The sequence below is a fragment of the Canis lupus genome, chromosome 14 (assembly GCF_048164855.1).
Source record: "Canis lupus baileyi chromosome 14, mCanLup2.hap1, whole genome shotgun sequence".
Classification (NCBI taxonomy): domain Eukaryota; kingdom Metazoa; phylum Chordata; class Mammalia; order Carnivora; family Canidae; genus Canis; species Canis lupus.
In genome coordinates, this window is record NC_132851.1 from 41,170,835 (window position 1) to 41,187,801 (window position 16,967).

A 16,967-nucleotide genomic window follows, 5' to 3' on the forward strand; every position below is an offset into this window, starting at 1 on the left:
CCCGTTCTTACCGTTGAGCACGAACTAGAGGCCCCGGGAGGCACAGCCGCTGCCCAGTGAGCTCCGTGCCGCCGACACCCCAACAGCGCTACTGACCTCGCCGTTCGGAAAGAAGCGACTCAGGCTCAGAATGGGCCTGAGTGAAGCCGCTTGCCAAAAACCACAGGCGGCCAATTCCAGAAGCAGAAATCCAAGCCCGGCTGTGCCTCCGAGCCCATTCTTCCACCACACGTCGGTCCGTCTCTCTCTCGATCTCGCGGCCACCGCACGGGCTGTGACGACGTCTACCAACCTCCAATAAAAGGACCTCAATCCTCGTACTCCACTGTTCCCCTCTGCTAGGTTTATACACACAATATATTCCTGGGTCCTCCTCCTCCTTAGAACCCCCACTAAAATCTGGTTAACGTGCTTCTGAGGACCCAAAGCCCCCCTGACACTTCTCCCCAGGCACGTCCAGGCACCTGCGAGCAGGAGGCTGGGGAGAGGGCCCCGGCGCACCTCCACTGCACTCACTCCAAGGCCACTTATAAAACCTGATCCAAAAAAGCCTGACATTCCTGATTTAGCTTTTAAAAATCATCTTAGGAGGGACGCCTGGGTAGCTCAATGGTTGAGCATCTCCCTTGGCTCAGGGTGTGACCCCGGGGTCCCCAGATCGAGTCCCACGTCGGGCTCCCTGCATGGAGCCTGCTTCTCTCTCTGCCTGTGGCTCTGCCTCTCTCTCTCTCTCATGAATAAATAAAATCTTAAAAAAAAAAATCTTAGGAAATAACTGTGGACTAATGGGATCAGAGCTGCATAATCCAAGGTGAGTTTTCTGATTTGTACCCTCGAGTTAGTACGGTCAATCCCCATCATTCGCAGATTCCATGTTTTTTATCCAGCTTGCCAGCTTGCTGAAATGTCTGTGGGACCGTCCCCAACCCCGGCTGTGGCCCCTCACCGATAATGCCAGCTGAGGCCCGGCGCCGCCTGCCTGGTTAGCTCTCGCGCCGCAGCAAGTGGGGCCCCGGGACACGTTTTTTTGTACTTTTGGTGCTTTACGTGGGGGATTTTCCTGTGTCGAAGGGACCCGGCCGGCCGGGCTGAGGGCCGCGGGGTGCTAAGTTCGGGAAGGCTGCGAGGGCCTCGGGGGGTGGGGGGGGGGACACGGCTTAGAGGAGCTTCAGGCGGGCGGGCTGGTCAATCCCACAGCGCCACGCGTTGAACAGGCCTCTTTAAGCAAATGCATACGTAAGACAAGGCTATGTGCCTCGTTTTGATAGATTTGATAGATTTTGATCAGTTGATAGAAATGTGACCCGAGGTCCTCAGAACCCCAGCTGTCACCTGCCCTGGGGGCGAGGCTTCCGCAGGTGCTAACCCCGCGTTAGAGACTCCTCTGCTGCATCTTCGGGACCCAGGGGTCATGAACTCGGTCCAGAGTCAAGAGCTGGGAGGACAATCCTAGCTCCGCCACACACTTTGCCCGTCCCGCTGTCGAGCCTGCATCTATCAAGGGGGAGTAGTACTGTTTGTTCAGCGTCAACGAAGGGAAGTTGAGATAATCATAAGTGTCTTTTTAAAAGGCAGAAAAGGGGATCACTGGGTGGCGCAGAGGTTTGGCACCTGCCTTTGGCCCAGGGCGCGATCCTGGAGACCCGGGATCGAATCCCACGTCGGGCTCCCGGTGCATGGAGCCTGCTTCTCCCTCTGCCTGTGTCTCTGCCTCTCTCTCTCTCTGTATGACTATCATAAATAAATTTAAAAAAAAAATTAAAAGGCAGAAAAGCCCTTTAATAACGTCAGTCGTAGATTTCGGTATATTTGGCACTTAGAATGGTTCAAGGTAGTTTCAAGGAGTCATGATTATTTTACTTTGGAAGCTATTTTTGAAAATTGCCATATTTATGATCCTGAGACCCACATTTTTTTGATATTCGCTTGTTCAAAGATAATTCTAAGGGGCAATGACGATTCACTGTTTTTTTTTTTTTTTTTCTTAGAGGAATGTGGAGTGCTGGTGCACCTTGCATTCAATGTTTTGTTTTGTTTTAATGATTCTATTTTTTTGACACAGAGCACGAGCATGGGGAGCGGCAGGTAGAGAGAGAGGAATTCCCCCGCCCTGCGTTGTGGGGCTCGATCCCAGGACCCCAGGACCAGGACCTGAGCCAAAGGCAGATGCCTAATGGACTGAGCCACCCAAGGGTGCCTCACTGGGGTCTTAAATTAGAAGACATCTAGTTTTTTTTTTTTTTTAGTTTTTTTTTATTACCTGCCCCCCCTTATGAGTTCTCTCCCCTCCTGCTGACCGTGAGCTTTCTAAACAAGCGCGCCGGCTCTAACCTGATCCCCTCTCCACTGAAGCGTTTCCCCAGTACTTTCTTTTAGTAAGGTCTCAGCTTTCTGGATTTCCGATCCAAATATCATTTCCTTCCGTGGCTTTTTAAAAAGATTTCATTTATTTGAGAGAGCGAGAGCACGAGAGCAGCGAGAGGGGGAGGGAGAAGCGGGCTCCCTGCAGAGCAGGGAACCCCATGGGGGCTCCATCCCAAGACTGTGACCTAAGCTGAAGGCTGACGTGTCCCCCACTGAGCCACCCAGACACCCCTCCTTCTGTGGCTTTTTACTTTGAATTTATCTTCACTTTCTTTCAGAAAGTTTAAACTTTTCAACGGACTTTAATTTCTGGTGTGATAATCTAACATAAAAGAGTAAGTGCTAATGCTCGCCCCTTAGGACAGTTACCTGCCCCTGTCTGCAAGGAACTTCGGACAGGGAGTCAGTGCTATTCTCCAGAAGCCCCGTGCTTGCGTGTGATCATCAAAAAGCCTTTGCTGACTTGTTTGACAAATACTACAGGAACCCAGACCCTGTCTGGGTCCTAAAAGAGCACCTTCTCCAACCTCTTTTTTTGGGGGGGGGGTAAGATCTGCACTTTCCTGTCCCCCTTTTTAACTGCCCAAGTGAAATAATCCCCCACTGCATCCTAAAAGGCTCACGTGAAGTCCTGCTTCAAGAAAAGCTCCCAGGTACGAATGGTTTATTTCAGGGAAAACCCCAAAACACCAAGAATCTCAAAGTCCTTCAACAGCACAACACCGGAGCAGCTGAGAAGGAACTAAAATCAGTGTCTCGGCCGTGACCTGGGGCAGGCGTCCCTACTTTTTGTTACCCTTATTTCCTCTGCATGCTTTCTCCTTTGTAAGTTGTCCATCCGCTTGGCCGTTAGGCAGACTGATCCCACAACATAAGGGTACTTTATACCACAGGAAGGCCCTAGGTCCTCCCATGGAAATGCATGGCCTTTAGAACAACAGAGGCCTACTGGGGCCGTTGGAAACCTTGACGATGCTTAGAGAAATCCATGCCGTGTTATACAGGAGGCTACTGCTTACAAAATACTCCTGTTACATGCAAAACCAGAGGACTACTCGCTATGCTTTTCTTCAAATGGTGGTCTAAAAATAACAGATTCCCCCCACCCACCCGGATTTGTAGCTAATGGAGTGAAAGGTGGATTCTTAAGTGATCACCCACAATCTGGTTTGTTGTTTAGCCAAGGATGGAGACTGGGTGATGAGGGCAAGGGCACAGTGATGCCTTCTCTTGCTTCAAATTTTTTCTTTTCTTTTTCTTTTTTTAAGATTTTATTTATTCATGAGAGAGAGAGAGACGGAGAGAGAGGCAGAGACCCAGGCAGAGGGAGAAGCAGGCTCCATGCAGGGAGCCCGACGCGAGACTCGACCCCAGGACCCCGGGGTCACGCCCTGAGCCAAAGGCAGATGCTCAACCACTGAGCCACCCAGGCGTCCCCTGCTTCAAGTTTTCATTGTAAGTGACATGTTCAACAGGATGCCCAATACTAAGCTGTCCCCAGGTAATGAGGACAGGTGTTAAGTAATCACAAATAAGCTAATCTTTCTTCTGTTTAGAGAGAGTGAGAGCACATAGGGGAGGGAAGGAGGGCCAGAGGGAGAGAGAGAATCTCAAGCTGACTCCAAGCCCAGAGTGGAGCCTGACACGGGGCCTGATCTCACAACCCAGGCTGAAGTCAAGTCAGACGCTCAACTGAGCCACCACCTAGGCATCCCTTAAATAAGCTAATCTTTCTTAATTTGACACTAGTTTTTTTTTTTCCCACTCATAACTGACAAACTGATTTTCATGTATACAGTTGGGGTTCACTATGGATTATTTACAGCAATCACGGTTCTCCACGTGAAACGGCTACTGATTCACATTCACGGAGGGGACTGCCAACATGGCTGGAATGTTCACCCTGAGAGTGGTGACCACAGCCTCATTTCAACAAGTGTCATTCAGTACTGGACCATTAAGAAGGCTCAAGAAATTGCAGCATTAAAAAAAAAAAAAAAAAAAGAAAGAAAGAAAGAAACTGCAGTATTTTCATCTTTCTGGGAAACAGAGACGGGGATTACTGGAAGATCAGCGAGGAGTCATCTGCAACACAGACATTTCACCTCATATAAAATCTATAGATTCTGAGAAATGGGAGGAGGACTACATCCCAAACTACCCCTTGGTATTTGCCAAGGACAAGCATTTAGGACTGGGAATCAGACAATACCACCTGGACATCTGTGTTACTTGTCCTTGCACTCTGAAACTCTTAGGCACAGCTCCGAATGGCTGATGTCGATCTCCAGGACACTACTTGCTCCCCCATGCAAAGAGGAGGATGGGGAGCAAGATGGAAAACACCCCTCTGGAGATGAAACCCCTCCTTGATCAACCATAATTTATGGAACTGTGAAAGCTGTGCAATCCCACAGTGTGTCCACCCCACCCCACTCCCTTGGACTTGGTAGAACCCAGTAGAGCGCTGGTTTCACTACATTGAGTTCTACCCCAGTGTCTCTTGCAGCTGCTGCCTGCCTGGCTCGGGAAGACACCGCAGCCCTTCACCTAACCCCAGGGCTCAAGTGCAAAGGGAGAGATTGGATTAACTTCGCCTCTTGCTTCTCCCCCACAACACAACTGCACTCAATCTAATTACAAAATATTCTGAACCAAACCTCAGGTCTATTTTGAGGAATGTCTTTAAATGAAAGGATGGAAGGAAAATAAATGTCTGATTTGGCCATTCTTAACAACTGCTTTTGTTTTTGCTTTGTATGCGTACCAATAAACAAGTGGATAGTGTTTTTCGATATTTCCTTCTTTTTAAGTCGGCTGCCAAATTGGGTGGTTCAGAGACACTGAGTTAGGAAAAGAACAAGCTTTCTATTGATATTTATGTATCAGCCTTAAAGTTTTTTAATGTGCTATATATGCTTTATTTTGAACATACTATATTAGTTATAATAAAACATGTATGTAATTAACCGATAACAGTGTACACCGGTGGATACGTGCTCAAAAATTTTTATCAATGGGCTGCATGATTAAAAAGGTTTGAAGATACTGTTCTAATGATCGTACTATCTTTTGTAGGTCACAGACACGCAGGAGTGAATTAAAAGATATAAGCAAAATTGGCACCTTTTTAAGAAGTAAAAAAAAAAAAAAAAAAAGATGTTTTGCAACCCAGAGACGATCTTGCCATAAAGATGACTTCACTACTCCACAAATCTAGTGTCTCTAAGAGGCAGAAAATGCCTGCTTCGCCAGGGGCACAAATAGTTTGGGATCAGCTTAATTACTGGTCTGTCTTTGATCTATTCCTTTAAGTTTACAGTTGCTTATTAACTTTAACGGGGAGCCGCATGCTAAAGAGAGATTGTGCCTGGTGAAACCTAACAAGAACAGCAAGAAATGAACGGAACAGGAGAGACCACTTGATCAGAAATACTCGCATCCCCGCTCTGGAAGGATCAGTCCACTTTACTCTCTATAACTACTGAATAAAACACATATAGCCAAGTCTTTAAAAACACAAAAGCTAAAAAAAAAACCAAACAAACAAAAAAAAAACAAAAGCTGCTTTTAAAAAAAGAAGGCCACTTTTTGATGCAGACTCAGGCTCATGGCACTTGGCCTATTCCAATCTTCAGTCTAGAATGGACATGGATAGAGATCTTTGAACAGGACAACTTAAACATACACAGGGCAAGGCTAGTAGTTCATCCTGAAATTTCTGTTTGGCACCGGAAGGCTAAGGCCACCCTGTGCATGCCTTTTTTTTTTTTTTTTTTAATAACTTTTCTCCCTCGCTGGCCAAGACCAAGACTAGAAACATGCATACGCATGCACGTGGACACACAAACAGATGAGACCGGGAACGATCTGCAGGTGGCTTGTAAGAATAAGGCACGGTACCTGGTATGCTCTCTAATTTCCGTCTGAGCTCTTCATTTTCTTGTTGTAGTGAAATAACCTCCTGCTCCAGCTCTTGGCATCTAGGGCAGTAGCCTTCCTCTTCCTCCTCTTCTTCCTCCTCCGGCAGTGTAGAAGAGGACGGGTGACCGTGGGATTCGGAGGTTGCCGGGGAGGTCCAGCCACCTAGTGTATGCACGGGGGAGGTTGACAGAGGATCCACGTCGGCCAGCTGGCCATACTCACTGACTGAAGAGGTGTTTGGAGTTGGAAAGCTCCCTGAGAGCAGGTAATTCTGTAGGGAGTCAGTGAAAACCCTCAAAAAGGCAGAAGTCTGTTGTTTCCTTTGCATATATTGCATGTCTACGTCTATGTTATCTGAGGTCTGACTGTGGACCCCTTTCCCGATGGGACACTGCTCCTGTCTTTCCGTATAACTCGAGCCTTCCTGCTTTACACAAGAAATCATGGATTGAGAATGGTTGGAGTCCAGAAGCTTTCCTCCACAATTTAAGAGACTAAGAACTCGACTGCATTGCTGGGCAAAGGCATCCAAGATCATTCGACTCTCTGAAACACACGAAAAGACACATCAGAGATGGATAGCCAAAGACAAGGGAGAAGTAAGGTCCTCAATTTTGAGGTTAACGTCCAAAAATGTCAAAGATGTGCATTTCTGTCCTCCACCCCCCAACTATGGTGACAAGGCAGGATGCATTGGCTTCCTGTCATGCTGTAACCGGGTGGCTGCCCCAAGAGTTACCTCTACCCCTTACTCTGGGAATCGGCTGGACTGCGACTCTGGGCACCAGAGAGACCTCTCCCTCGCTGTGGCATTAACTGGCCCGCACAGGCCTGAATTCACACCTTTGGCTTCATTAATATCGTTACTCTAATGAATCGAGCCGGCCACTGCAGACTCAATTCCTCATTGATAGGAGGGCTCACGGCAATCATTACTTCTATTTCTGGAGTGCCCTCATGCCCTTGCTATTAATCAGCTGATACAATCCCTGCCGAGAGTACGTTGCTCCCAGATGCAAACTGGAGAAGAAAGAGATCCTTCTGAAGAGCTCACTAGACCTCTGAGGTAAAACAGAGAGTGGCCTATAAGGCAAACGATGACGAGCCCGAAAGCAACACCGTGCTATCCAACATCTGTGCTCGCTATGCTTTCTTTCCATTGATCTGCGGACCATTGAAGGCCAATGTTTATGCCAATCCGGAAGAAGCATCATGTGGAAAGCAGCAGTGCCTCTACTTGCAGCCTTCCATCAGATTGCCAAACCTCTTAAAATGGCACGCATGCACGGAGCGTGCTGGTTAGTTCATGGAAACGCCTTCTAACGCATATTAATTGTCAATCAGAGGAACGTAAAAACCAAATGGAAAACAATCAGCTTAGAAAAACAAACTAAAACCTCTCAAGTCGTGAAAACGTGTTTTCATGACATCAGCCTACGGGTCTTAAAAATTCACCCTAAATGGAAATGTCACAAGGTACATTCTCTTCTTTCCTGACCACTACCTGAGACAGACTATCTGTAAATACAGAGGTACGCTATGAGGCTTACAGAGGTAAGTGGATGCCTCTCATTTTCTTCTCTGCTCTACTCAGAAGAATGGCCACAAACAAAATACTATGGATCTTAGATTCCAGCAACTATTTATGATAGAAATTTAACTATCTACTTGCTATTTCTGACCATGTTGATCAGCTGTATTTTTGAGGGGGGACAAACTTTAGAAATGAAAAATGGTGAGATGCTGGAGGGCTTTTATGGGGACAACGAAATCTTTACTGAATATATGCAGGGCCCCTTGTAAAAAAAAAAGTAAGATTTGAGTTTATAGCATTTCGTATTTCCTTGGCTGGGGTGGCAAGAGCACTCTGGGCAGGCTGTGAGTCCACAGGGCTATTTTCCTCCTGGCACAGTGCATTCCCGCTCCTAGGAACAATACTGCCCTTAGACACAGGCAGGGGGGAGGGGGGCCTGCCCTAACCGTCCTCCTCCATCCCGCCCTCTCCCCATGGTGAGGTACCCAAGATCCAGGAGTTCCTTACTCAAACTGCTTCGAGGGCCTGTGCTGGACTCTTCCCTGAGCCATTCTCCCAAAGACAGACCATGGTGCCAGAGCGTGGAGGTTTGGACTGGGGCATCCATTCGTGTGTATGTGAGGTTCCTCCTAGTGGAAGAAGCTGGGGGTGGGGAGAGAAGGCCATGGGCTGGCTGAAAACTCCAAAGTCAAATCTGATCGTTAAGAAGGCGTCTTTGTCAGGGTAGGTGGATGGAACATATTTTATTTACCAGTTTGTTAATTATATTTAGATACGTGGTATGTAGGCCTGCATTTGTACTTTTGTTCTAAACCCCACAAATATTAGGCACAGGCCTGTTTTTAACACAGCGATGTTTGAGTCCTGAAGAAAGAACCAGAAGTCAAGTACATGGTCAGGCTAGAACTGACCGATGGGCTGGGAACTGCGTTGAACAGGCCGGCAGGATAAAAGTCCACTTGCTATTTTGGAGGAAAAGGGATATGGATATGGGAAGTATCTTTTCACACCAAAACACTAGAATTGATGCCTCTGCCCCTGCCAGGCAGAAGGGAAGAACTGTAGGAACCCACTATTTAAACCGAAAAGTAATGGGAAAGACCTGAGGCATTTGGGTATTATTTCTTTCTATTGACCCAAACCAAATAAACTGCCGAACCATATAAACAGGAAGACTTAAGATGTTGCATTGTCATCTTCACTTCCGGGTTTTTGTTCTTTTACTAGTAAAATCAAAGGATGATATTGATTGGGAATTTTCAATTCTAGCACACTAGCAGTTTTCATTCATTTTAATCCTATAATCCCATTCTAGACCTGAAGTTGTATTTACCGTTTGCATTTTAATCAGCACAGTCTCAATTGATTTACATCCTATGCACCTTTACCATAACCTTGATGAAAGGAACAAAATATGAAAAGAAAGGCGAAAACAGAGATGCCTATAAGGAATTGCCCGAATAGCACACTCAGTAGCTTTCTTCATATTGATAAATCACATCAGGGTATAGATTTTAAGGGAAAAAAACCCTGATTTAGGGACAAGCATGATCTGTTTTCTTAATTGAAGGATAAACTTGTAACACGCCGAAAAAAATCATCATGCAACACACTACATTATGAAGATAATGTATTAAAGTGCACTCAGAATATCAGAGAATAGCTTTAACCATAAAACAGTTCTTGCCTTCAGTGCCTCATTCTGATTTTGTTCTAAGAGCTGACAGATGCAAAAATAGCGACCATAAGCCTTAAAGTCCAACTTCTCCTCTTTTTGGTACCTTAAGATATTTAAATAGTGTCTTAACATCAATACAAGGAAGAACATGATGAAAAATGTTACTATTACACTTGGCATTAAACAGCACATCTCTCTATCTACTACACAGCCCAGCCAGCAATACTTCAGCTTTCCAGACAGAATGTGATTAGAAATGCAAGTACTACGCAGTGCCCATTATGACTAAGAAAAGGAGAAAAGTTCTGTTTTTATATGAATACAATTGAATGGTCACTGACCCATGATTCTTAATTAAGCAAAGTGAGAACATGAACATTTTGAATTTTTTTAACTTTTTTTTTTCCCCTAGTAGCAGAATGCTGCACTCAAGCGATGGCAGGGAAGTAGAAAGTCAACAGTCTACAAAGGGGCTTTATAAAACTACCTGCCATATTCCTAACTTCTCTAAAATCCAACACTGCAAAATGTAGATAATTCCCAATCCCAAAGCACTGCAAAGCGACCACCTGTAATTTATTTTGCTCTACTGTGCAATCTGTTGGGATAATATCATGTTGCAAATTGTGCCGAGTCTGATTCCAAAATCTGAACCTGTGGTTATTATTATTTTTTTAATTAAAAACTTCATTTCTAGAAATTCTTGTGAATTTAAGTGGTTCAGTCTATCCTAAATCTGATAAGTGAATAAGAAGAGGGATGGGAACCAAACACCAAGAGGGATGGCAACCAAACACAGGCGCCTTTACTTTTAATGGCCTTCTTTGTAAGTAAAGCCCTGAATGGAATTTGCCCATCACAGCGGATACCCAAGAGTATTCTGTTACTATGAAGGAGATCACAGTCTTCGAGATTAGTGGTAACCTTTTGATTTTAGCCCAGTGAAGGGTGAAATATATTAATATTAAAAATGCAGAAGCAGAAAAGGTTTTTTTTTTTGTGATCCACTATCCTGTATCCGTACGTTCTATCTGCCAAAAGGATTTCCAGCTAGTTCAAGATAGATGGTTCCCTTAAAACATTAATGTAACTTAAGAGAGGACTTCATGGCATAGAAAATAGAAGTCAGAAAATGAAAGCATCTTTGGGAGCATCACCTTCGTCTTAAATCAGTGAACTAGGTCTTTAAAAAAAAAAAGCCATCCAATTTTTTTTCATAATGGCAAACATCAACACAGCAAAACAGGATGCAATTTTTCTAAATAAATAAATCAATGATGTGTCAAAAATTAACAGATGAGTTAATATACTCGGTGCTATCAAAACCAGATGGTGCTTCCTAATATCCATCCTGCTCAGTCAATCCCTGAATATTTTCTGGACCATCGGTATATAAAATAGGATGCTGCTATTTGTGATGGCAAACAAAAGCAATCATGCCTGCCAAGCACATACTATAACAGGCAGCATTTCAGCTCTGCTAGACAGAAAGTAATTAGAATGCTTTTAATGTCCAAAAGAATGATGCTGATAGGCTGCCACAGATGTGTAGATTTATGAATATTTATATGGTGGTTTATAGCTGACACTTTTATCAGTTGAAGAAGATAAAATATCTGCCTGACTCAAAAGCTTGACAGTCAGGTTAATAAAATCTCATTAAAGAGAATGACCTATGCAATTATATAGGATTTATTGTAATTCATTTTTGATTGTACTCTGCTTAAAGATGCAATTTCCCATTTCCTGATGCCAAATTTAGGCTGCATATCAAGATCTACGTGGGTTTTAACTCTAAGCCTCCCACAGAGGAAAAATATGCTTTTAAAAACCATGGTATATTACCCCTTTTAAGGGAAATTATACTCTGTGGGATTTTATAAGAATCCTGAAAAATCTATTTTTAATCACCTATTTCTCCTCTCAATGGTTTATGGCTTTTAATGGCAAATAAGATTCACTTCAACCTTTTCATCTTTTCCCTGTATTTACTCTGGACACTCAGCTGTATCTCTTCTATCCTTGGCACGATTCATCACATGGATGTCTTGACTATTTTCCGTTTACTGGGTGGCTGGAGAGGCTGCAAGAACACTTTTGTGAGGGTGCAACAAGCAACTTACCACCTCCCCAGCCCCCTCCCCAATACGCTTAAATGGTGGCTGTGTGCACACACGCTCATTGGTTCAAAGTGGAACCATTAGTTCCTCCAAGAGCCAATCAGCTCTTCAGGTGACTGTCCCTCTGATGGCCACTCACATCTCTGTGCCTGTAAAGAGCCGGCTTTGTCCATCAATGATGAATTTTATGAACACAATTCATGAGGTCTAATACTATGGCCTTTTTTTTCCTTTTTTTTTTGCTGCCAGACCATTTTCCTCACTGCATGGAAGGAACCTACCAACCAACCCATCTTTCCAACAAGCACATGGCATTCTGTCCTTGGTACTATCAAGCTTACCTCTCTCTGACCTTAAAAAAAAAAAAAAAAAAAGAGCAGCAGCAACAGCAGCCTTGAGAATAAAAGAAAATAAAAAGATATATGGAGTTTGAGAATGAAAGAAAATAAAAAGATATAGGGAGTTTGAGGGTGCATCAAACAAAGCCCCCTTTCACTCTTTTAGATTCAGTAGTGTGATTTCCACCTGGGAACAGAGACAAAATTATCTAAGAAACACTGAAAGAGAACATTTAGAACAAGGCGAAAAGGAAACACACACAAACTCCTTGTGAAGGGAAGACCGCAAGGGCGCTGCCAGAGTGGGAAGGGGCATGGAGAGGACATCAAGTGGCAGGTGGAGAAAAGAGACACAATGCAGGAAAAAGAACAGGAAAGAGCAACGTTAAAACTGGCTGAAAATGGAAGTGAGGGAGCAGATTCAGAGCATAGAAAAGAAAGTAAAAGATTGAAAGATAGCGAAGACGGAAAACAGAAAGCAAGAGGGGGTTAAAGACAGAAAGGGGGAAGACCCTGGGGGGCAACGTGGTGGAGCTAAGGTCACCCAACGGGGCGGGCAAAAATGTTGGAAAATGGGAAAAGAACTCGAGCTGGGCAGAAACAACATAAAAAGTAACGCCAAAGCACAACTAGGGAGTGAACGTGGGCATGAATTACAAGAAAATAAGAGTCTAGCCGCAGAAAGGAAGAACACAAGGCTTCCCAAGAAGGAGAGAACACAGAAGAAAAATAATGGGAAGGACGGAGGCGGGTGAGGAGCCCAAACACAAGAGAATATGGGGTGGAGACCGCAAAAAGCACCCCACAAACAGCAAGGAGCCTCCGCAAGATCCCCACTCAGAGCCGGCAAACCTCTCCCAGTCAGGCAGGGGTGGGTGGTGATGGAACCAGGCTTCACTATTACCTGCAATTAGGTTTTCTTTCTCAAAACCAATCCTTCATGTGTCAAAATATTGACAAACAGCATAACGTTGGCACAGGCGCCTCTAACTCCTGTAGAGACGAGGCTCCTATTTCCATTAGGACAAAAGCCTCTGCCCGTGGACACGCAGCCTCGGGGGCTCTGAACGGCCCTCTGGGGCCCGAGGAGGAAGTTTCCGACATGGGGGCGCCCCGGGGGCGCGGGGGGTTGGGCCAGGCCCGGCTCGGCCTCCCCGCCCGGGGCGCTGGCTGCGCGGAGGGCCCCGCAGGGGGCGGCTCCCCGGGGCGGTCCCCGCCGGCCGCCAGGGCCCGGCTCCGGCCCCAGGTGCGGCCCCAGCCTCCCCGCGGAGCCGAGCCGGCGGGCCGGGCTGGGGGGGGCGCCCCGTCCCCGGAGTGCGCCGCGGGGCCGGCAGGTGCGCACCGAGGGGCAGCGGGGCAGCGGGCGGGGCGGACCCGCGGGAGCAGCGGCCGCGAGGAGCGGGACGGCGCGCGGGGGGCGCGGGGGCGCCGGGAGGTGCGGCGGCCCAGGGCCCAACACCGCGGCCGTCCTGGGATGCCCTCCCCCGCACCCCGCCGCCCTGGGATGCCCGGCGCCCCGCCCCGCCCCGGGAACTCCCCCGCCGCCCTAGGATGCCCGGCGCCCCGGCCCTCCCGTCCTGCTCCGGGACCCGGGGAACCCGCCCGCCCTGGGACGCCAGCCCCCGCACCCCGCGGCCCTGGGACGCCCGGCGCCCCGCCCCTCCCCCCTCCCGTCCCGAGACCCGGGAACCGCGCCCGCCGCCCTGGGATGCCCGCCCTGCCCCCCGCCCCGGACCCAGGGACCCCGCCCGCCCCGCACCCCGCCCCGGGACCCGGGGCTCCCGCCCGCCCTGGGATGCCCGGCGCCCCCGCCGTCCTAGGATGCCCCGCGCCCCGGGACCCCGCCCGCCCTGGGACGCCCGGCGCCCCGCCCCTCCCCCCTCCCGTCCCGGGACCCGGGAACCGCGCCCGCCGCCCTGGGATGCCCGCCACTCCCCCCCCGCCCGGGACCCAGGACCCCCCCGCCCCGGGATGCCCGCCGCCCGCGGGGTCCGAGCGCGGAGCCACCTGTTAGGAGGCGCGCGCGCCGTCGGAAGCTGCGCACGCGGCGGCAGGTGGCGGTGGCGGCGGCGGCGGCGGCGGCGGCGGCGGCGGGGAATTCTCTAGAAGTTGCGGCGGCGCGTGGAGACCCGGGGTTGCGCCCCGCCGCCCCCGCCCGCGCCCCCGCCCGCGCCCCGCGCCCCCCGCCCGCCCGTCCGTCCGCGCGCGCGGGGGAAAGTTGCGGCTTGGAGCGGTACCTGCGCTGAGCTCCAGGCTGGCGCCGTCGCTGCCCGCGCTGCTGCTGCTGCTGCTGCTGCCCGCGGCGGCCCCCGGGCCCGGGCCATAGCGCACGACGGCGGCGAAGGACGAGGACGAGGACGCGGCGGGGGCCGGCGGCGCCGAGGTCCTCGGGGGGCCCTGGGGCGCGGCGGGCGCGCAGGACGGAGACGACGACGAGGCGGCGGCGGCCCGGCCGGGCCCGGGGGGGAAGGAGCCCTGCGGCGGGAACGGCGGCGGCTCGCCCGCGCTGCTGCTGCTGCTGCTGCTGGAGGCGGCGGCGGGCGGCGCGAAGGGCGGCGGGGGCGGCGGCGGCGGCCGGGAGAGCGGCGGCTCGAGCAGCGGGGCCCGGTCGTAGCGCTTGGCCAGCGCCGGCCGCTTGCCCGGGAACGTCCTGAGGACGCTGTAGGGGCCGCGCTGCCGGTAGATTTTGGGGCCGCTGGGCCCCTCCTCCGCCGGCCGCAGCGCCCCCTCCATCCCGCGCCGCGCGCCCTCCCCGCCCGCCGCCCGGCTCCGAGGGCGCCTCCGCCTCCCGCCCGCCGGCGCGGCCCGTGTGCGCGCGAGCGGGGGCCGGTGCGCCTGAGCCCGAGCCCGAGCCCGAGCCCGGGCCGCCGCCGCCGCCGCCCGCCGCCGCCGCTGGCATCGCTGAGCCCCCGCGCGGGGGGCCGCCGCCGAGCGCTGATTGACAGCGCGCCTCGCCAATGCCTGCGGGGAGAGAGCAGGCGCCGGCGACGGGCCGGGGCAATAAGTGCGGGCGGGCGGGGCCGGGGCGGGGCCTGCGCGGGCGGGCGCCTCCGACGGGGGAGGGCGGCGCGGGGCCCGGGGCGCGCGCCGAGGGGCCCCAGGTGCGCGCAGGTGCGGCGAGCCCGGCCTCCCCGGGGCGCGCGCGCGGGGCGGGGCGCGGGGGGCGCGGCGTCGGGGCGCGGCCTTCCGCCCTCCCGCCCCGACATTCGCCCCATTGTGCGCACGGGTAAGCCGAGGCTCTGCGACGCAGGTGCGCACAGCCGGAGCCTCCGGAGCGGGCGTGGCCGAGGGCGCACGCCGTGGGAACCCAGACCCTCCCCCCCAGCACGTCCACGCTGGGCGATGGAGGGAAATCTGGGACCTGACACCAACCAGTGGGGCGGCGACGTGCACCTGCCAGGGTGGCCCTAAGACGGGTCGCGCCCTGCGTGGCCCGGCGAGCTCCCCCGTGCGCTGCGGCCACACTCCCGGCGCACACGCCTCTCCAGTACTTGCAAGGCGGAGGAGCCCCTGCGCTTTGGAGGAGGCTCCCCGGGGCGCACAGATGGATCTAGAGGCTTCTCGCAGGGGCTCCTTGGAGGGAGCCATCCCTCCCCCCGACTGGCAGGGAATCTGGGTGCATCTCCCCTCCCCCCCCCCCCCCCCCCCCGCTCCCGGGGGTATGACCCTGCCTCTCCCCACTGGAGTGACATTCCTTTTCAGAGTTTTCCTTTCACGCCTGGGAAACTGACCCATTTCCTTTCTAGGGGTTCAGGGCCTCCACCTCTTATTCCCCATCTCGCCCTTCCCTCTCTCTGCTGCTCCAGCTTCTCTGTTCCTCCACCCAGGACGGTGCCCCTCTCTCCTGCAGCCTCCTCAGATCATGCCGTGGGCACCCCCCCCTTTCCATTTATTAGAGATGAAATAAATAATGCCATAAATAAAAGTATTTGGGAGTCCAGGAACTGTCAGAGCTGATTAGGGCATAGAGGACATTTTCTTTCTCATTATGCAAAAGCATTTCATGGGGAAATAAAAGAGGTTTCATTGTAACTCATGCATGTCATATTTCAAGGAATTCAAGATATTAATCATATTTAACATTATTTGCAACGTTTCTCCCTGGCTTCTGAAAACTGCTAAATGAGGACACGTGGATCACTAGGAGAAAGGGAGACAAGCATGAGAGGGACAGTTAAGAAATAATGAAATGCTGGTAAAAGACGGGGAGAGAGAATGAGATGCCAGAGGGATGTTTCTTAGGGGCACCTAAGTGAGAAATGGGGGAGCTGCTTCTGAGATGGGAGGCAGCTGAAATTGAATGATATACTGGAGGAAATAAATGATAACAAACCTCCCCACACTTTTCTCTCTATAAAGCGGTTCTGAGTTTTGCATTGACATGTTTCCCTCCCACTTGACTCCCAGATGATTTGCCAGTAGGTGCCGGCGGTTTGGAAAGAAACCGAGGTAGTGGCAGTGTTGGTGCGGGGTGGCTTCGAGGGGAGAAGTTCACGAGGGCTTCTGCTGGAGGAGTCATTTCCTGCCCCTGTTCTCTTTGGGTCACGTATTTTTAGTTTGTGTCATCCTCACCGCTTAAACCCCCAGAGAGACTGGGAACAGTACTTCTGTTGTTGTATTTTACCAACTGGAAGGACCTAGCATCCTATACATCAAAAAGTGGTCATTTCTGTAAATCTCAATGCTAAGATCAGTGATTTCGCTTTAAAAGGAAAGGTGGGGTGGGGGAGGGCTCCTAGCGGAAAAATATTAGAAATTTAGAGATGATCGACTTCAAATATTAGAAATTTAGAGATGATCGACTTCCGGATCCTCATGCTAACAGTCACCTACATCTGGGTCCGTGGAAAAACGAAGTGCTTCATAATCACCCTCGGGAAAATAAAATGGGCATTTATTCCAAGTGTGGAGTTGAACTCAATTTTAAAATTGTGACTGACTACGAATCCCTGCCTGGGATTGCAGTTCGCTGGGTATTGTGTGTAAATGTAATGTACTGAACTGTTTAT

General features: G+C 50.6%; 1 protein-coding gene across 2 annotated transcripts in view; it reads right to left on the reverse strand.

The window, feature by feature from the left end:
- BEND4 (BEN domain containing 4) overlaps positions 1–14,720 on the reverse strand; it is a 35,181-nt gene extending 20,461 nt beyond the window's left edge. For both annotated transcript variants that reach the window (XM_072774843.1, XM_072774845.1), the window contains exons 1-2: positions 14,196–14,720; positions 6,268–6,834 (exon numbers count right to left, since the gene is read on the reverse strand). In XM_072774843.1, coding sequence (XP_072630944.1) covers positions 6,268–6,834; positions 14,196–14,691 — 1,063 coding nt within the window. In that variant the 5' untranslated portion in view covers positions 14,692–14,720. The remainder of the gene's footprint in view (positions 1–6,267; positions 6,835–14,195) is intronic.
- Positions 14,721–16,967: the final 2,247 nt, after the last annotated feature.